This window comes from Camelus dromedarius, chromosome 12, assembly GCF_036321535.1.
Source record: "Camelus dromedarius isolate mCamDro1 chromosome 12, mCamDro1.pat, whole genome shotgun sequence".
Taxonomy (NCBI): domain Eukaryota; kingdom Metazoa; phylum Chordata; class Mammalia; order Artiodactyla; family Camelidae; genus Camelus; species Camelus dromedarius.
The window spans coordinates 58,037,830-58,059,398 of record NC_087447.1 but is presented as its reverse complement, the minus strand read 5'-3'; the positions used below and the strand labels follow the sequence as shown (position 1 = coordinate 58,059,398).

The window sequence follows — 21,569 nt, the reverse complement described above, 5'->3', positions numbered from 1 at the left end:
AGGTTAACTCTGTTTATTACCCTTTTGATTCATTCCTTGAGATAAAACTAAAGTTATTTCTAGTATTCTTGGTAGACAAATGCATGCTATTTTTTTGTTAAAACATAATTCAGTGTTAATAATGAATATTGATCATTTATGTATAAAGTACTGTACTGGGCTCTCTATACTCAATATATCATTTAGTTCTCCCAGTAACCATATGAGGTAGAAATATTATCATCATAACTGTTTTGAAGGTGAGCTTGTTTATAATACTGGAAAAAGCTGTATTTTTAAAAAGTATTTTCTGCCTAGCTTAATTCAGTGCTTTGGTAATTGTAGTAGCCATTTAATACTTTTTGATTTAAGAATATTCAGTGGATGCTTTGTGACTCAAAGTGAACTCCTACCTAGAAAGGGGCTTTATTTTGCATTAAGAAGTATTTAATGTTGAAGTGAACTTATAACTGAAAGACTTGAGATGTAGCCTAAGATTGTTAGGAGTTAAAGGGTACTTTTGTTCTCAGTGACTTGTTTCTGAACTAAATTGAAGGATTGTGTGTGTGGGTTTTAAATAAATCTAACTCTCTGATCAAGATTTTTACGCTATTTGGCTGGAGCTCTGATTGTTAGAGATAAATGTCTTTTTCTCTCAATCACCTAAATAATTGAATTACATTGTATTTTAGTTCGAAGGCAGTTATTGTCATTTTAAAACAAAAGATTAGCTAATTTTTCTATTTTTTTTTCCAGGTTAATAGTAACGAACTTACAAATGGGGTAATAAATGCTGCCTTCATGCTCCTGTTCAAGGATGCCATTAGACTGTTTGCAGCATACAATGAAGGAATTATTAACCTGTTGGGTAAATCTTTCTATAGTTTAATAACATTTTATTTCCTGTCTTGTGTCATATAGATAAATAATGTCTTCATTGTCACTTAAAGCTGCCTAAAAATTCATTGAGACAATTTGGAGAAAAGAATCCTATATCTGATTACACATGCTAAGTGATGAAATACATACTTATAACGTGTTCAGCTAGATGAATTTTGTATTTTTTAGCTATATCTGTTTTTTTTCTGTCAGTTTTATTTTAGACATAAAAAAATTTCTTAAAAATTAAGTTGGAATTTTCTGTCTCAGGAGTATCTTATTTCCTCACAGTTTACTCCAAAATGAACTTAAACTGTAAAATTGGTATTTTTTTCTAAACTTAATTTTAAAATTAATAATTATTTTAAAATGATTAAACATGTTTTTAAGGATGCTTTTTACTTTTGATATGTTTTAGGAATGTGTGGTGCTTTACTGTGTATTTGGTATATATGGAACGCAGTTAATTTTGCCTAGAAATGCTAATTTTTTTTCAGTGGGATTTGAATGGAGTAGACAAGTAACAGTCTACAAGGAGTGCCAAAATATCAAGTGTCAGATGTCAAATGTGTTTACTCCAGTGAACTTGTTCTCCCTCCTCAGTACTTTTTTTTTTAATTTTAGGATTTGTTTAAATTTGTTTTTTATGGGCTAGGGCGACATGAACTTATTCAGGGATGCTTTAACCCACGGAGATAGGGAAATTGGGTTTGTTTTGTTCACAAGTGAAAAATGGAAGATTTTCTTTTCTACAAAGCTTTGGAAGACAGAGTCTTCTACCCTGTGATTGGTGTAAACTAAACTCCTTACTGCTGTTAATATATTAAGTTAAAATTAGCTTTCCAAGTGACATTTGGACATGAGAAAGTGGGCATCTTTATTTATATATCATTAGTGAGGATATTTGGGAATAAAAGTTAGCACTGTTTTAAATGGAGTAAAATGTGATCCCTATTTACATGCAAATATATGAGGAAAGAAATATTGTAGAATGAACTAGTAATATGAGTAAAGTCATAATTTCTTAGTTTCTAATAAAATAGCATCTCTTTTAATTTGCTTGAAGTATCTAAGCTAATTTAACACTGATATTTTTTCTGTAGGGGGAAAGCGTTCTCTAAGACATCTGTATAATCTCTTTGGAGCTATTAACTTAATCTTGTTCCTTTTTGAGTGTTATATTTTGATGTGAATAAAAGTGTTTTTACACCTACTTTTGGCAGAAAAATATTTCGATATGAAAAAGAACCAGTGCAAAGAAGGTCTTGACATCTATAAGAAGTTCCTGACTAGGATGACAAGAATCTCAGAGTTTCTCAAAGTTGCAGAGGTAAACTATCTTTAAATCACTATATGCCCTAACTTGCTCTTCTGTCTTTAAGTGTGGATTTCAGAGAAATCAGTCTATATCCAAGTGAAAGAAGTATCTTAAAATATAGTAAGGTATATATTTAATTATATCACTATGCTATATTGAATTTTATGCTGTGATGTGAATATGATATAATAGTGAGTAGAAAAATGCCCTGTGTATTTAATTCAGTATTGAATACTGAAAGATTATCTGTTTTTAAATTATTTATTTCTCTATAAAATTAGGTAGATGGCAGTGATTTTTATGTTTGGAATTAGTCATGTATTTTAGAAGATTTATTCTGTTAAATATGTTAAAATAAATATTCTAAAATATGTTAAAATAAAATAATCTGTGTTAGTGCAAGTCTGTTTCCTCCAGCCACATGATTAAAATGTTTTGTTCCCCTTATAGAAGTGAATTTAGTGTATTTATTGTTTGTCCCTGATTATGAAAACCATGAATGTGAGTTATAAGATAAATCTAATTTTGCAAATCTGCATAAAAAATAATTTCCTGAAATTGTCACAGAAGGTAGTTGTGGTAATGTTCTGGGCATTATCTTGCTTTCACAGAGGTAGAGCTTAAAGTGTTTTTGCTTGTTTTCCTTTCTGTGCTCTACTCATTACCATCAGAGATGTCTTGCTAGGATAATTTTAGAAGATGACTAGGTAATTGATCAGTAATGTCAAAGTAGTTAATCTGAAGCTAGCAAGTTGGTGATTCTAGCTCTACTACCATAGTGATGTTTTATTATGTTGCAGATGGAATAGGATAGAACAGGATGATGAGACCTTTGAAGAAAACAGCTTTGTGTTGTGAATCAACTATTTTATGAAGTATACTAAAATTTATTTTGGATTTAAACTATCTCAAGGAGAAATCAATGGGTCAGTCATACACTAAATCTAGAAGAAGTTAGTTTATACTGTGATCTTAGTAAATTCTTTAAGTTTTAATTTGTTGACTTTTCCCTTTGCTTCTCTTTTGTTCTTTGTATTTGATAGTTATAGGTACTGACTTAAGTTTTAAGCCCTTATTTACCTCCAGATCTGCTGGTCTTACTCTGAGATGGAATAGACCAGCTACTCCATATGATCTGAGAAATAGGAATATTCTCTTGCCCTAAAAATAATTTTTCATGAGGCCGTCTTTGGGCTAGCAATTTCATTAGGAGACGTTAGTTCTTGGAGTAAAGGCAGAAGCAACTTTTTCAAATGTGTTTGAAGAGAACAGATACATCAATTAGTGATTAGCTACTAAGGTCTTAGTATGAATTATGAAATTTTCTACTGAAATCATTCTAGGACTGGCCCTATAGAGGTTGAGAAAACAAAGAAAGAATGATTAGAAAATGAAATATAGTCATATAGCCATGAGGGGAAAAACAGTTTTTCGGTTTGGGTGTTAGAATAAACAGGAATGGTTTTTATCTTTTTTGCTGGAAATTATCTAGTACCTGAACAACTTGAAAGTGTATTGGGATTGCTTTGTTGCACAGTTATATCCTGGTTAGATATCATTTGGTATTTGTGTAAAAGTTGGCTTACTTGAGTGAACATAGGTTTTTATAATTGTTATCTTTGGTGATTGCCAGAGAAGGCATTATGGAGAAAGAGAAAGTCATTGTCATCAGGTTTGTTCCTTAGCTTTTTTTCGTGCCCCAGAGGACTTGTTAATGGTCAGCCTTTCTTGTTCTTGCTATAGTGTTTTGTGTTATAGAAGTGATGGATTTTTCAGACTATGACAAGGTATGTAGGTGCTTAGAAGATGTGGAGATGGTAACAATAATCTTGTTGAATTTCCCACTCTAGTTCCTCTCATGTTAGAACTGTTACTTATTTTGGGGGGTGAGTGATTTTTTGTTTGTTTGTTTGTTTGTTTTGAGAGGTAATTGGGCTTGCTTATTTATTTGTTGGTTTATTTATTTATTAATGGAGGTACTGGGGATTGAACCCAGGACCTTGTGCATACTAAGCATGCACTCTGCTATTTAGCTCTACTCCCCATCCCCATGTTAGAACTTTTAGAGCTATCAAATAACATCAAAGTCCTTGGAAATATTTTTTTTAACCATTTTAAAAATGTATGTATTTATTTTACAACATCATTTTAAAAATTGAAGTATAGTTGATGTATGTTATAGGTATGCAATATAGTGATTCACAAATTTTTGTTTATACTCCATTTATAGTTATTACAAAATATTGGCTATATTCCCCATGTTGTACAATATATCCTTGTAGCTTATTTTATATCTGATGATCTGTACCTCTTAATCCTCTACCTCCACCTCCATCTTGCCCCTCCCCCTTCCCACTGGTAACCAGTAGTTCCTTCTCTACATTTGTGAGTCTTTCTTTTCTGTTATATTCACTAGTTTGTTGTATTTTTGTTTACACTCCACATATAAGTGATACCTAACAATATTTGTCTTTCTCTGTTTGACTTACTTCACTTAGCATAATGCCCTCCAAGTCCATCCATGCTGTACACCAGAAACTAATACATTTTAAATCAACTGTACTTAAGTCTTTGGAAATACTGAATGATATCTGTGGGGATTAAATATTCTTCTGATTTTAAAGAATTCTGTCTAAAATATTGTTCATAGTACTAGCTATAAGTATCATTTTCTAAATTTTATTTATATATGCCCTTATTATAATTTTATCTATTAAATACAATGCTGCTTCTTCTTACAGCAAGTTGGAATTGACAGAGGTGATATACCAGATCTTTCACAGGTAAGTATATTGTATAATATCAATCACTGTCTGCTGTGTACTGCTAGATGTAAAGGGTAAACCTCAAAACAAGATGCTGGATTAAGAGAGCAAACTTAGTCTAAGTTTGAGTTCCAGCTGTTCCACTAGCTGGCCCTGTGATTTGGGGAAGTTACTCTCAGTGCTTCAGGCTTGTATCTGAAATGGAGATATTACAATCCCCACCTCATAAGGTAGTTTGGAGGATTAAGTGAGTTAATACCTTAAAAAAATTTAGAGCATTAAGTGCTCAATGTTAGCTATTATAATATTGTTTTTATCATCATTAGCTTCAAAAAATTTCTAGGAAAGAAATTTTAAATCTGCAGTTTTTTTCTAGCCTTTTCTGTTTTTCGTTTACTGAGTGTTAAGAATGAAAGTACTTAATTGTCAAATTATCCTTACATATCAACTCTCTCGTTAATAGTTGACATTTCTTTACCTTATTTTCAGTTGTTCTGGGATGTCTTTTAAACTTATTTCTTGTTAATGGTTCTTACTGTGTTTCTCTGTACTCACTTGTTCTGATTTATCCGTTTGATCTCCAGGCTAAGAGTATGCACTAGATCTAGATATAGGTTATATGTAAATAAAAAATTCTTTCATATGCCCACATGACATAATTGACCTCATAAAGACTGAGCACATTATTGTAGGTTAAATGTGAGAAGAGTCACTGTTTGAACAAGATGTAGTATAAATTGATTTTGCAGTTTCAGATTCTTCATTACTTACCCCATTTGTCATGTCAGCTTCACCTGTCTTTTGTTTAAAAAGCGTCAGCCTAAAGCCAGACTGTCATCATGTGTCTGTGCTTTAATATTCATGGTATTTAATTAGGTAGGGTTGACCAACCTGTGAACCTCCCTGCCTCTTCATTGATAAGCTTCGGAATCTTCATTGAAAAGATTCAGAAAATTTTCAGGAGTATTAAAACAAAGCTTTTTATACTTCAGGGAAGATGGTAGTTATACACAAGAGTGGAAATTTGAGATTATTTACTATTTTTTTTGTTATAAATTGCTCTTTTTAAGATGTAAAGCATCATATTTCCTTCACTCTTTGTAATGTGGGTTTAACTTTAAAGGATTAGCCAGATATATTTAGAAGGAATTTGGAAAATAGTTTATTAAGTATCGTAACTAGGTAGTTTAGTATTTGTAAACATAGCTTAAACCCTTATACTGTTCAGAAGAAAAACAAAACAACAACAACAACAAAAAAACAACTATACAACTATAATTTAAATGACCACAATTTTAATTTAAGATTCTGTAGCATAGTAGTAAACATGTAGACTTTCAGATCAGATGTATCTTAGACACTGTGTTGGCTCCTGCTCTGTATTAGGGACAAGTTACTTAATTTTCACTGTCACAGATGGTTTATTTGTAAAATGGATATGGTAGTAGTGTCTTGCTTATAGTCAGAGATTACGTACAAGGTAGCTCACACAGTGCCTGTTGTGTTGTAAGAGTTTTTAAAGTGTTAACTGCTATCATTAACATTCACCTCATCATCTCTGACAGTAGCTCTTGGGACAGTGGTTGCCCTGCTGGCTTAGCAAATATTTTGTTAGGGTTTGAAGGTGTACACATGTGTTCTCAGTTCAGCATAGAAGTCAATGCTGCCATCTAATATTTTTGATATTAATTGATTTTCTACTATGTCTGTCTTGTGCTAAGGTCTTGGTATTTAGAGAGAAAATACAGGTTGAAGGCAATTGTTCAGCCATAATAATTGGCAATTAGCTAGTTTTGTTTCTTCTAACTGTTTTTGGATCCCTGTAATCCAGAAACACTATATATCAAATCCTAAAGAAGAATATTTGGTGTAAATGAATGCTACTAATGCATTTGTGTCACTTAAAGATAGTGAACAATTCTTTCTCAACTCATTGAAAGATTTCCTTTTGAAAGTAATTAGCTATTCATATTAGGTTGACATTTGATATAGAGCCTGAGAATTTAAAGCTAGTCGTCTTTTTTTTTCAAGTGAGGTAAATATCTATTTGAATGAGTTTTGATAACCATTAACATTTATGTAATCAACACACCATTTGATACAAATCGATTCAATCACCCCATTCCTCCTGTCCTCCTTCAGTCACTTCCTAGTCTGCTCCACACAAATCACTATTTTGAATTCTAATAGAACATTTTTTATCAGATTTTGAATTTAATATAAATGGAATTATGCTAACATTTATTTTTGTATCTGACTTCTTTTGCCCATCATGTTCTGAGATCTGTCTGTGTTGTTCAGTATATCATTAATTCTTTTTAATTGCTGAATAGTGTTCCATCAAGTGAATTTACCACAATTCTGTTTATCCATTTTCCAAATGATGGATTTTTGGACTATTTGCAACTTTTTAACTATTGTAACTAATGCTCCTTAAAACATTCTTGAATAAGTCTTTTCTTGTGGAGATACGTTTTTCTCTCTCCTGGATAAATAGTTAGGAATGGACTTGGGTAATTAAGGTAGGTGTATATTTAACTTTATTTTTTTTTTAATCTGTATCTTTTTTCAAGGTGGATGTATTCCCACCAATATTGTATGACAGTTGCATTTCTTCTATATCTTCATCAACATTTGATATTGCTAGTCTGTTTAATGTTAGCCATTCCAGTGGGTAAGAAGTTGTATCTCATTGTGATTTTGTTTCCTTGATGTTAGTCTTCAGTTTCATTTGTCAGTAACTATTCAAAAATAATATTTGGAAACTTTTAGTTACTTAGCAGAGTACTTAGTACTAGGACCATGCTCAACAGTATGTCTAGCTTTTAGGAGTGTGCTTTTATTTAAAATTTAAATAAGTAGAATATTTAAAAATTAAATACAAGATCCTCTTAGTGTTTCTTGTTCATATAGTCTTAGTTTTTATGTCTTTGATTTACTAATACTCCTTACTAGGTCATGCTTATGTAATAAAAATTACAGTGTTATTTGTAGGTAGCTAAAATTCCACTGTTAATTAGTTCATGAGGAATATACTTGTTTATTTTTATTGCTCTCCTTTGTTAGATAATGCTTGATTTATTTTGACGAGTGGTCTGATTATCATGAAAGTCTTAACATTTGTACACTTTTAGGCCCCCAGCAGTCTTCTTGATGCTTTGGAACAACATTTAGCTTCCTTGGAAGGAAAGAAAATCAAAGATTCTACAGCTGCAAGCAGGTACATCATTCTTCATGGGGCAAAGAGCAGTAGTGATGTTTCTGAGAAAGTAGATGGGTCTAGCTGAAGTTCCAAGTTATTTAACTTCTCTTTATCTTGATTTAACCATGTATAAGATGTATTTAATAATAGTATCACCCTCATAGAGTTGCTGTCAAGGACTAATACATGTAAATTTAGGAATAATTCCTTATTTTCAGTAAATGTCAGCACCTATTAAGATGATGACAATGACTGTGTGGTTTAGAATGGTGTTCATAGTGTCGATATTTCTCTTAAAGATGAAATACATAGATTCATATCGTGTTTTATAATTACAAGATGTGTTTTTACAAATTTGACTAATCCTCACACTAGCTCTGTGAACTTAAGTGTGTAGTGGTAATTCTGGGACTCAAAGCTGGGATTTTATCATTTTTCTAATGCCAGTTCATCAGCTTGATTATTGACGTATTTTAATCATTCTGTTAGACTTGTAGCTGATTTCCAAGATTTCCAAGACTAAGATCAGTTAACTTAGCGAATTAAAAAATAACATAGATCTTCTCTTTTGACCTTGTAACATGATTTTTGTGTTGGTTAGTAACTTGAGTAATTCTCATATTTTCTTAAGATTTCTCTTTACCAGTAAGAAGAAAAAATTTGTATGAGGTATACGAATATAATAAGAACCTTCCTTTTTGATTGTTTCAGAACTTTTTTTTTAGCAACAAAATTGAAGTAAATTTGTAAAGGAAACTGTCATTACTGGATTTCAACTTTTTAATGGCAGACTTGGTCTTTGAATTTTCTAGTAGGTTTTTAGAATTATATTTCTAAATATATGGCTAGATATATTTCTAAATATATAACTTTGGCAACGTTAAAATGCCCAATTATTTGAGGAAGTAATGAAAAATACAGCCAAGTAGCTAAGGTACATTGATTTACCTCATGTTTTTTATCGTAAAATTTTTGTATTTCTTGTATTTCTTCACAACAATATTACTTTTCCTTTGTCTTCTGAGTTATATCTTTGCATTGGTTCATTTATAAACTTGATTTTACATAAAATTTAAAAAGTAGTTTTTCCACTTGTGTGCTTAGAGTGGAAATTAACAATGTTTGATGTATGATAAAAGGAAAATGAATAACAGTCAGGAGTAGTTTCAAGAAGAATTCTTTACCACATGTATTTATTTTGCCTGGAATTAAAATTTGGGAGTTAAATGTTGGGGTTTATGATATGGATAAAGCTTTGATATAAGGGAAAGGAGTTGTCTTGCCGTGAATCCACTAAAGAGAGATGACTCACTGTGCATATATAGTATGTTTGAAAAAGAAATTCTAGCTTGACAAAATGGTAGCAGACAGAAGGAAGGTGCCAGATGGACTGTGACTGCCATGAAACTGATCTTTTTTGAAAGAACCTGTGGGTCCTCTGGGGATGACATCTTTGGGTGTTATTATAAGGGAAAGATACCTAGACAGATACACACTGTTTATTACTGGTATTCATGTTTTAGTGTTTCTGTAGTAGTACTGCCAAAACCCAAGCTGTAGATTAGCAGAAGGTCATTTCCTGTGAGGAACTCAATACTTTTTACCTATCAGGGTTTTCCTAGAAGCATGTGAGCTCTTTCCTAATTGCATTGGTTCCCTCCCTTAGGGCTTAGAAGAGGTAATGTCCCTCACCTTTATTGTGAGCCTTTTCCAAAGTCTAACATTTATTTAAATGATAAATGAATGTATGTGTAAATCAGCTAATTGATAATAATCCTCTAGACCAATGGGTAGAATGTTTCATCTGAAGTACTGGTTTTGGCTCCATGAGTTCAGTTCATAATTACAGTGCCTTTCTGTGGCTGGGTTGCTAGACCATTTTATAACTTGGTTGTAATTTGAAATGTTTGGTAAAAAACCAAACTACCTTTGTTTGATTATCCTTAGAGCGACAACACTTTCCAACGCAGTCTCTTCCCTGGCAAGCACTGGCCTGTCTCTTACCAAAGTGGATGAAAGGGAAAAGCAGGCAGCATTAGAGGAAGAACAGGCTCGTTTAAAAGCTTTAAAGGTAGGTGTGTGAATTCTCTTTATTTGAAAAAGCAAGTATAGATGTTCATAAAGTGACTGGGACCTCTACACAGACTAACAGAATTTAATATATATTTATACAATTTCATCCTGACTTTGAATGACTGACAAAACAGTCTGAGAATACCTTTCTGCTATCAAAACAAAATTAGAAAATGTTTTTTTCAGAGGCTATACAAACAAATCTGGTTTATGGATTCCTTATGGTAGTTCCCTTCCTCAACAGGAACAGCGCCTAAAAGAACTTGCAAAGAAACCTCATACCTCTTTAACAACTGCAGCCTCTCCTGTGTCCACCTCAGCAGGGGGTATAATGACTGCACCAGCCATTGACATCTTTTCTACCCCTAGTTCTTCTAACAGGTAGGTCGAGTGGTTAAAGATTACCTTCGAATACTTAGGTTTAAAGATTTAATAGAAATTTTGCAGAGCTTTTCAAGTTTACTTTGATACATGATTTTGTAATCATAAATTCAAAAAGAGGTAGTAATAAATGGTGGTAGTGGTATAGTATAATAGCTAAATATAAAGTGGTACAGTTTATATTTCTAGTATTTAAGAAATGGGATATGGCTAAATAATAAACTTACACCAGTTGGAAGGTAGTGGGTTATTTCTGGGCAAGCGTTTCATTGCAAAAAAAATTAACTGTAATTAAACACATTTGTGAAGTGTCTGATGATTCAACACCTTGTATATAACTCTTGGATATGTATTTCAATATATCCTTTCATTGGATAGTAAATGTTTTTCATGTTTAGTCCCTGATGTTAATTTAAGCTCTGTCATCTAGAAAACAGTAAGAGTTTAGTTGCCAGATTTCTGTGGTATTGAAGCATGTGAGACCAATTTCAGTAATCTTGTTGCCTAATTTCAACCAGTTTACAATAGAAATATTATATTTACAGGCAAATTAGAATAACTGGCTTTTTCTAAATCTCGTCCCTCTTTTACCTTAGAGTGGTTTAAAGTAGAAGTTTGGAAATCAGATTCTGGTTTGAATCTTACTTCATTTATTTCTTACTTTTTTTCCCCCCTCAATTTCCAAACAAGGTAATGTATGGCATAGGTTAGTGGTTCTCAATCTTTAGCAAGCATCAGAACCGCTGGAGGGTTTATTAAACCACAGATTTTGAGCCCCACCCCTAGAGTTTCTGGTTCAGTAGTAGGGGTAGGATGAGGCCCAAGAATTTTCATTTCTGCGAGGGTCATAGATCACTAGTATAGGGTACAGCATAGTGCTTAGCACATGGTAAATGCTACGTAGAGAGTGATGGGGTGTTTTGTTTGTTTGCTTTTGTTGCTGTTTATTTTATTAACTCATCTTTAAAAGATCTTTCCTTCCACCTACCGACTCCTGGTGTAGTGCAGTGTAACTTTTACTGACTCAGCTGCTACCTGCTCCTTAAAGTCTTACAGGATGTTAAATTTAGTTATATGTTCTTCTTTGAGCTTTATCTTTTTGTTTGTTTGTTTTGGCTTTTGTATATTATCTTCCTTTATCCCCAATAACATTGAACCCACCACTAAGTGTCAAGTTTTCCACTTGGAGACCTCAGAAAGAAGTCTGTCTTAGTAGGGTCGGGAGTGGGGGTAATGGAAAAGAATGTTGAATGTTTGAGGATGAAACAAATTATTAGATAAGGACTGATAGTTTTATTTCATTTAATACACTCAGCCTTTTCACCTTTTTTTATAGTAATTGAGGGCAAATCTTACAGCCTGTTATAGAATGCTTATAGCATATTCTCTGTTTTTCCCCAAAGCACTAAATGCATTTGAATTTTTACTTAACTATTTATAAAACTATGTTTTATATCTAAAAGACATGTCTTCAAAACTTTTGTTTTTGAGCAAATATAAATTAAAAATGATCTCTGCTGTGTTACACACAATACCTCAATTCATGGAAACACTGGCATCTTTTTTTGAATTATTATTCCTTAATCACATAAAAATCTTATGTTAAGAAATATGTAAATAGTACCTGCTTGGAGTTACGTAATGGGGTTAATATGTCATATATGTATGTATCATTTTCCCCTGTATTATTGATATGTTATTTGAAACTTGAAGCAATAGAGGTAAAGTTAACAGGCATTTTAGTTTGTAGGGATATTGGCATTGCAGATCTAATTGAAGTTCTTTGAAGATTAGAAGTAAGAAAACATTTCCTTAAAAAAATTAAATTGCTAGGATGTTTCATATTATAGAATTATGTTGTTTAAATTCTAGGTTCTTTTCAATAAAAAAATTACTGTTTTCCTGGGGAAGTAATTGATTCTTTCCAGAAGTGCTATTATTATTTGAATCCAATGTAAACTTAAAATATGGTACTTGAATAATTTTCCAGGCCCTCTTAGAAATATGCTGTTATTTGAGGGGTATGCAACTGTTACTTTGCTGAAATTGTTATTCCTTTCGAGATTTATATTATTGGGTCTTTTTTTCTCACTTTAAAAAAATGTTTTAACTTACTGAGGTGGGAGAAGGGGAGTGGCTAATGTAGCAACATTTACCTAATAAATCCTCTTTTCAAAATATCTTACCAGCACATCAAAGCTACCAAATGATCTGCTTGATTTGCAACAGCCTACTTTTCACCCGACAGTACTTCCTATGTCAACTGCTTCTCAGGTAGCAAGTACATGGGGAGGTAAGCATTAATGAATCTGCTTTGTATGTTATGTAGGCATCTCCCTTCACCATCCTGTGGTGTTTGTATAATTTTTGGTTACACTTAATATTTCTCAAGTTCTCATGTATCAAAATGACAGTGCAATCATCTTGCCCTTTGAAGACATTTTCATTTTTTCATAAATGCAGTTTTGGAATACATGTTCAATTAAATTATGAAATAAGGTTTAATGAAGATAAAGAAGGACCAAATGTATGTTTAAGTATAAAATCATCCTTCAGTGTTGAATTTCTATTCCATTACTAGAAAATGCATGATGGTTATTTTACTTTTGATACAGGAAAAAAATTGACTTGCAGGGGGAAACTCATCTAATAAAGTTCTAATAAAATTCAGATAGTGTTATCAGGTAGTACATTATATTCTGTGCAGGAATGTCATGACAAACTTTATGCAACTTGTATTTAAAATGTTAATTTAATTCAGCCCTATAAGATTTTTGTATTCAAAGAGCTTTTTTCCCTAGTACCAACAGGAAAGTTTGCTGTCCTTGAGTAGTTCTTTGATCTTAAGGTGATCATATGATCATGGCCTGGCATCTTTGAAGAAGTGAGCCTAGTTCATTTCAGTTTTTAAGCAGTTTTGCTTAGACATATAGTATGTTTTAAAGTCATTTTCCTTTGTTTGAGTTTGGTGCTTCTGTTTGTACTTATGTAAGTATTATTTTACAAATACTCAAAAATTACTTGGGAGGGAAAGAAGTCATTCTGAGAAAGGACACTGTCTAGAGAACTACTAGAGAATGACAAACTGCCTTAAAATTTATGTTAGCTCATATGTAAAAATCTGAATTGATTGGCTTACCTCTCATAGGAGGGATTAATTGTTCTGGTAAGTTTTTATGGTATATTAGACTTTCTTCATCTTTATTTTAATGATTTGAGTTTAATAACTTTTTTGTTTTGTTATTTTTTATAGTTATTTCTAAAGATTCTACTTAATGTAATTGAATATAATCTATGTGAAGAGAGGAGTTTTAAAATATTTTGTTAAGTGATAGATTCCCAATGCCTAGAACATTTCTTGATAGATAACAGGTCTTAGTAAATGTTTGTTGAATGAGTGGACGTTTTCTTTCTGGGGAAGTTGTTTCTGGTTCAAGATAGGGCAGGGGACAGGAATAGTGAAACTCTAGAATACTAGATTTTTAGACTACTTTTGTGAGGCCTAACTTGATTTAAAAAACTAATTGATTTTGAAAGCTACTTTAATATAGCTAAATCTTAAGATCTGGGAGTAAATTCTAAAAATGATAAACTAGTTTAAAGTCAGTAAATATTCTTGAATTATTTAACTGAGTGACCCATAGACAGCAAAGTAAGAAAGGAGTTTTTTAACATCCTAATGATAATTGAAATTTTAGGGTTTTTAATCTTCCAAAATTTGTATGCTTATTTTCTGCTTATTATGAATTCCTTTAGAAAAGGGTAGTAGAGTTAACATGAACATTTTAGCTGTTCTAGCTTGCTTATCTTTTACAAAAGAAAACAAACAGTAGTTTTTCTAAAATTAAGCCTAAAATGTTATGTTTCTAAATAGATAAAAAATTTTACAGAAGGCTTAATGAGAACTAATAAAACACTTCAAAGAAACTGAACTGTGAAATTGTTTTGTCTGGATACCATGTACAATTAATTCTAACAATGAGAAATTTAAAGTTTCTGCTTGAAATTATTGAGCTCATATATGAAGGCAGGTAGATTATTACTATGAGCGAATAGTTTTAAGTAATTTCAGCCTGTAAAAATTATTTTATTTTCTGTTACAAGAAATATTTCATAGCAGTCATGTGTGAATAATACAATGTTAGAATACATTTAATCATGTTTTACTTCTCTATTTTAGGTTATTTTGGTTTATGTACTACTTTAATAAAAACTTTCCCCATATTTTAACATTAGGCTTGCCTTGTACAAGTGAAACTTAAAAATGTTAGCAATACAAATCAAGTATAATGGGAGCAGAGGCAGTAGCAATTGACTGCTGTTTTTCCAAAAGCTTATATATGAGGAAAGGATGGTGATCTTACTATAGAACCCCACAGCTTAAGAAGATTGAAATCTTGTCTTGACTTTCATGTAAAATACTTGGCTTCAGAGTTTTGATTTCTGTATAATTGGATAGTCGAGTATTTTAAGTCAAGAACTTTGAATACTTCCTAATTCAGTGAGTTGTTCATATCCATGACATTCAGATTAAGATTTTTTACTTTATTTTTAAAATTAAAGTTACTAAGATAAATAAATAAATCTTTTATATAAAAAGCTTTAATCCGTAGCAGTCAATTTCTTGAAAGTTTATGCTGTATACTAGAAATTGAAACAACGTTGTAAATAAAAAAGAAACAACATTGTAAACTGAATATACTTCAATTAAAAGAAATATCAAAAACAACAAGAAAAAAGCAGTAAATTCTTAAAGGTATTTTTGAAGTTACTTATTTACCTGAAAATTTGAAATATGTAACATTTTATATCATGTTTCTATAGCATGTGACAAAGTTATGATTTTCTTGATAATTGTAAAATTCTATGCTTTTCTTGCTCTCATTTGCCAAAAATGAATATTAATAATAGATTTGGTATTTAATTTAGTTCTTATCATAAGCACCACCACCACATTGTGTATTTCCAGTCATAGGTGGGTTAGTGATACAGAGTTAAGGGAAAGTAAGGTTTTCATGTTTATAGGAAAGGCATTTAAGATTCCACCTAAAAATGAATATTGAAGAGAAAGAACACAAGCTCTCCTGTTTCTCATTCCTTTTAAAAAATTTTTAAATTTATTTTTGAAAGTTTTTGGGGGGCGGTAATTAGATTAGGTTTGTTTGTTTATTTATTTATTATTTTTTAATGAAGCTGCTGGGGATTGAACCCAGGACTTCGTGCATGCTAAGCATGTACTCTACCACTGAGCTATACCCTCCCCACCTCATTGAATTATTAGTGAACATTTGATTTTTCAAGAAATGGTCTGGAGTCTAAATAAGCACTTGGTGTTGAATACTAATATCTTAGAAGATTTCAGTTTCATCACCTTGAAAGTTTGAGCAGATCTAAAAATATATGATCTTATGAGCTTAGTACATTGTTGCATATTTTAAGCAAGATTTCAAAATTCAGGCAGAAAAGAATTACCCATTCTGAAGTTTGATTTGTTTTACTCTTAGCTGGCATGAAACACACACTTTATGAAAATACTCAATTTTCTGTGTATAAATGTAGATACCAAATATTTAAACTTAAAGACTCTAATATGACTGGTACTGTTTTAATCTTTTTTTATTATTATTTTTCTATGACTCTAACATAAAATTAAACTTTCAAATGAATAATGATAAAAATAATGGGAAAAATATTTGTTAAAAGTAACAGGAATAAATAAAGTTTAAATTGAAATAGCTGGAACATTATTACTTTTTTATCTTAATGAATTTGTTTTAATTATGGTATAGTGTCCACTTAGTAGATTAACATCATTTACATTACCTATAGTGTTTTGTCAAGGTAAATTAAGAGCTTGTTTTTCTTATTGTCTGATTGATCTAAATATACAGATTTATTTGCACATCTCTGCATATTCTTCTTTAGGATGTTTCGTATAATGGGAAATGATTGATATCAAGTGCTTAGGTAAAAAGTATCAATCAGTAGAATAGCAGATAACTAGTAACTTTTCTGAAACTTTTTTCTTCTCATACACCTAATGGTGGATCTGTTATAGAAATGTGTGTCCTTTTTTTGAGTGACTTCTCTTGTGGCTTCTTTGAAGTATACTTTGAACAAAGTATGATGTACTTTAAAAACTCCACGCCACTGTCAGATAATTTAAAAGTAGCACTTTCAGATGAACCGGTCAACTCTAACCTTAATGCAGCTCCTTTCTTATGCAAGAAGGAGTTAGAGTGCTCACCATTACATTTTTATTTTAGTACAAAAAAATGAATCTTATATCTGACCTCTTTCTACTTTTTATTTCTGAGTGATTTTTTCTGATTCTTTCCCTTCATTGTTCCATTTATTGAGGAGTAGGAAAGATGTTAAATGTGATCATTTGAGTTTGAGTATTCATCAGTGAATTTTGATGTTTTTAGGACTTTATTTTTAACTGTGAATTCCATAGGAACATTACAAAAATTAAATTTAAAAAATTTCTTGTATTTAAGCCAATGACCTCAATATTTTCTTGATACTTTCCTTTTTAAAACAGTTGCAGGGCTTGTGGAATGCTTACTTTGAATTTATTGACTTTAAGGAAAGTATGCCTATATTGTGATGAAGAAGCTGGTCCTTAGGCCATTGCTTCCTTCTTCTTCTTCTATTATACAGTCTTAGAGTAAAATACAGTGCTTACTACTGCATTCTTAAGTAAGGGTCACAAACCAGAGCAGAATAGACAAGAACAGACTGCTGGTTGGAACTACAGGAGTGTCTTCTCATTTTTAATTGTGTTACAAGAGAAAAAATTATGATACCGTATTTTTGCTGCTTCCCCCCCCCCCCCCTTCATTTATTTACTTAAGGTAGGATGAATGGCTTTCAGTTATCTTGAATGAGGTATAGGGACAGTAAATACCTGATTCTAAAATAACTTTAGATTTAGGATTTGGTAATGGTACATCTTTGGTACCATGCTAGTAGGGAATGATACTTTTATTATTGCTTTCAAATCATTTAGGCTTTAAAACTCATAGCTAGGCCTCAGAGCTAATCCTAGTCTACTAAATGGCCAATCTTTTGTCTCTGTTCTTCATTTTTCTAAAATTCCTTTTCCCATCATTAGACCTTTTCTTCATTATTATTTTGTCTCCTACATCTGAACCTATACAAGAGTTATATGCACATGTTGGAAACCCCTAATTCCCTTTGGTTTTTGAAATATTACTTATTCCACACAGGCTTCCATTTATGTATCAGTTATTCGAGTAAATGTAGCTATGCCACCACAGCCAGTACACTTCCATCTTGGGAGGAGAACACGTTTCAGGGTGGATGGCTCTTTTATAGAAACATTTTTGTTATTACATACTCTCTTTTTAAATGACTTGACTGTTGGCTTTCTGATGTAGAGCAGATTTGTCCTTAGTATGCTACCTTTTTTTTTTTTTAATGTTTTATTATTTTGGGGGTGGGCAACTAGGTTTATTTATTTATTTTAATGGAGGTACTCGGGATTGAGCCCCAGGACTTCATGCAGCATGCGCTCTACCACTAAGCTGTACCCTCCCCCCAGTATGCTATCTTTGTTATGGACACATAAGTGTTTTTTTTCTGAGGATTCATTTTAAAATATGTTAAATGAATTTCTTCCATCTTGGTGATTAGATTTAATAATTTGCATTTGGATTAATAATAATATAGCTACTACTTTTCACTTTGCATCTTTTGACTAATTACAATACTAATTAATTTACTTCCTTTCTTCATTTTGCTGTAATGCACTTGGACTGCACAGATCCTTTCTCTGCTACTGTAGATGCTGTTGATGATGCCATTCCAAGCTTAAATCCTTTCCTCACAAAAAGTAGTGGTGATGTTCACCTTCCCATTTCTTCAGATGTATCCACTTTTACTACTAGGACACCTACTCATGAAATGTTTGTTGGTAAAGTACCATTTAACCTTTCTTTCCAATTAATGTTTATACTGCCTAAGTTTTTTTTTTAAACGTATCCATTATTTTGAAAGCACTGCAATAATTACTTTGGATTTTAATAACAGATTTTAAAATAAACTAAATAGCATTAATGTAGTGAGATTTTTACACCAGTATTCCTAACTTTATTTAATGCAAATTTTTAGGAAAGAAAATTTCCTTTGAAGTTGGACTTTTTAATGTGTTTTGTTCTCTATATATCATATTATAGCATCACATGCTACATCCTTTTTATTAGTTCAGAGAGTTGGTTGAAGAGTAACATCTCTTAAACTTAGTTATGTGTGCTAATATTTTTCCCTCTGTGCTTGAGAGGGAGGGTGGTCATCACTCTTAGTAGCTTTCTTAATCTTTGTTTTCCCCTTTTAACTGCAAGTAATAGTATAACTTTAGGTTATCTAAGACCCTTACTTACCCTCTGTCCATTCTTAAGGGTCTCACTTCATGGTTGCCCTAGAGGTAAATGAAAAGCAACTTGACTGAATAGCCTTAATTGCACATAAAAATCTATAAAAAGGCAAAATTTCACACCTAAGTTACACAAGGTAAAATAAGTTTTTAAGTATATACTAAACTGAAATAAATGTTTTTGAATCTTGCTAAAAAGATGCTAAACCCCCCTTAAAATATGGTGAAGCTGCTTTTATTCAATCAAAGGAACAGCATTAAGGTGACACAAATTTAAATCTTTGATGAAAGCAATGCAGAAAGTCGTCTTTGTACCCTAGGCAGATGATGTGGCTACATTCTGAATATTCTGTTAGATATATCTGAGAGGGGGAGGACGGGAGGTGACTAGAAAGCAGTAGTTGGAGATTTGAGAAAGTTTCAAGACAGGTGCTCTGGTTTTATAACTAGTCTAATAGTTCCAAAGTGTAATATTTGATTGTAGTGATTATTATATTGTAATACATATAAAAATTACAGGAAAAGTAGTGGAAAAATGAGCTTCACATTTTGTTACTATAGAAATTTGTCAAATAGAATACCTTCTTGTTAATGAGGGGTAACTAGAGTTACCTTTGGAGTGTTTTGTTGTGGTTTTTTACAAGTTCATTTGCCTTCATATTTACTGAATATGAATAGTATGTATTTGGTAAATGTGGCTGTTTGTGTCTTTTTAAGTCAGTTGCCTTAACTTGGGGACATGAAACAGATATGTCTTTGCTTTGGGTCTACATGATATCTCTGTCTTTTAGATCAGAGCAGCGCATAGGCTTCAGGCTGTCATATCTGTCTGTATCCACTAAAAAGGGACAGAATGGAGGGCAGTAACCTTAAGTGCTAAAGGTTGTGGCTATTTTACATTCAAACAGAAGTAGAGTAAAAATATAAAACCACTGTGAGAGAGTTATTTAGTTACTATTTTGACTTTTCAAGGAAAGCCTGTAATGAGAGGAATAAACTAGAATGTCACATTCGTAATGTTTCTTAAGTTTAAGGCTTTTGAGTTGGGGCAAGAGGAGGACCAGAAAGCAAAGCAGATTAGTAAAGTTGATGTCCAAGGTGAGTAGGTCCATGTGAAAATTAAAATCGTAGAAGTGGTGGTTTAGAGTTTGCAAAAAAAATGCGAAGAATGTTTGGTCCAGCTCTCGACTCTCAGAGTGGTTAGAGGATATTATTACCATTTTATGGATGCATCCCGAGTCCCAGAAAAGTTAAATGCACCAAGATTGACCCAGCTAGTGGAAGCAAAGCCTGAAGCAGGAGACCAGCAGCTTTGCTCTGCAGTGCTCTTTCCCTTATGGAAGTGCAGGCTTTCGTTTAAACCCTTATCTTCCTCTTTATGAGGGCAAATAATACAAATTAAAGTATAAAGTACACTTAAAAAAAAAACTCATCTGCCAAGTTTTGTCATTAGAAAAAACTTACATTAAGTACTCATTTATCTTTTTTTAATGAAAATGATTGCAAAAGAGGAAATTAAAAACCACTGATAGAACCATTAGGTATTAATGTAGAATAAGGGTCAGCAAACTTTTTCTTAAAAGGTCAGATTATAAGTATCTTTGCCTTGTGAGCCACACAATCTCTATCTCAGCCTCTCAACTTTGACCTTATAGCATGAAAGCAGCCATAGACAAGACACAAACACATGAGCTTGGGTGCGTTCCACTGAAACTTTATTTACAAAGACAAGCAGCTGTGGTTTGTTGATGCCTGTCCTAGAAGATGCTTTTTAATAAGGAGTCTTTCAGTGCAAGTTAAAAGTTCCCAAGAAGTAGAATTGTGTAATAAAAATTCCAGTAGTTTCTTACTCAGAGTAGTAAGACCATGAAAGGACCACCTAAGGTGTGGGCCATTCCTGGAGCTGCATCATCTAATTAGCCACTCGCCAGATGTTGTCATTTAAACTTGATTAATTAAAATTCAGTGTTAAATAAAATTAAAAATTTACTTTCTCAGTTGTACTAGCCACATTTCCATTGTTCGGTGGCACATGTGACTAGTGGCTACCATATTGCATATATGGCTACCACACGCACATAACTGCGTATTGCACAGATTTATAAAACATTTCTGTTACTAGAAAGCTGTGCTGGGTAGTGCTGCTCTAGAATAGTGGTCAGCAAACTTTTCTGGTAAGGAGCCAGATAGTAAAATACTTGAGGCTTTACAGGATGCATAAAATTTCTAAGTCGTTGTCTTTTCTTTTTCCTTTCATTTTTTTTTAAACAAACTTTCAAATGTAAAAACCATTTTTAGCTCATACGGCTGTATAAAAATAGGTCACAGGCTGTAGTTTGCCAACTCCTGTTCTATAAGCTTGAGAACAATCAAGAGAAATCAGAATTAGGTATGTAGATACCCATCAAGCCTTCCAGAGGAGGACCTTGGTCTGATGATGTGATGGTCATTGTACTAGGTAGCTTGTCCTCATTAAAGCTATAAGAAAACTGAAATTTGTAAGTCAAGGAGAATGGGTTGTGGTCCCAGCTATACCATGTTTATGACCTTGTCTATACCTGTTTCCTCATCTGC

At 32.3% G+C, this 21,569-nt stretch overlaps 1 protein-coding gene across 11 annotated transcripts in view; it reads left to right on the top strand.

Moving 5' to 3' along the window:
- Nucleotides 1-21,569, top strand: part of PICALM (phosphatidylinositol binding clathrin assembly protein) — a 94,193-nt gene that overhangs the window by 44,973 nt on the left and 27,651 nt on the right. For 6 of the 11 annotated variants that reach the window (XM_010990498.3, XM_010990490.3, XM_010990482.3 and 3 more), the window contains exons 6-12: nucleotides 736-847; nucleotides 2,082-2,188; nucleotides 4,918-4,959; nucleotides 8,076-8,161; nucleotides 10,091-10,214; nucleotides 10,461-10,597; nucleotides 12,787-12,890. In XM_010990498.3, the coding sequence (XP_010988800.1) occupies nucleotides 736-847; nucleotides 2,082-2,188; nucleotides 4,918-4,959; nucleotides 8,076-8,161; nucleotides 10,091-10,214; nucleotides 10,461-10,597; nucleotides 12,787-12,890 (712 nt within the window). Of the gene's footprint in view, nucleotides 1-735; nucleotides 848-2,081; nucleotides 2,189-4,917; nucleotides 4,960-8,075; nucleotides 8,162-10,090; nucleotides 10,215-10,460; nucleotides 10,598-12,786; nucleotides 12,891-18,386; nucleotides 18,537-21,569 lie in introns of all 11 variants that reach the window. The other 5 variants (XM_010990428.3, XM_010990443.3, XM_010990450.3 and 2 more) reach the window with 1 other exon arrangement.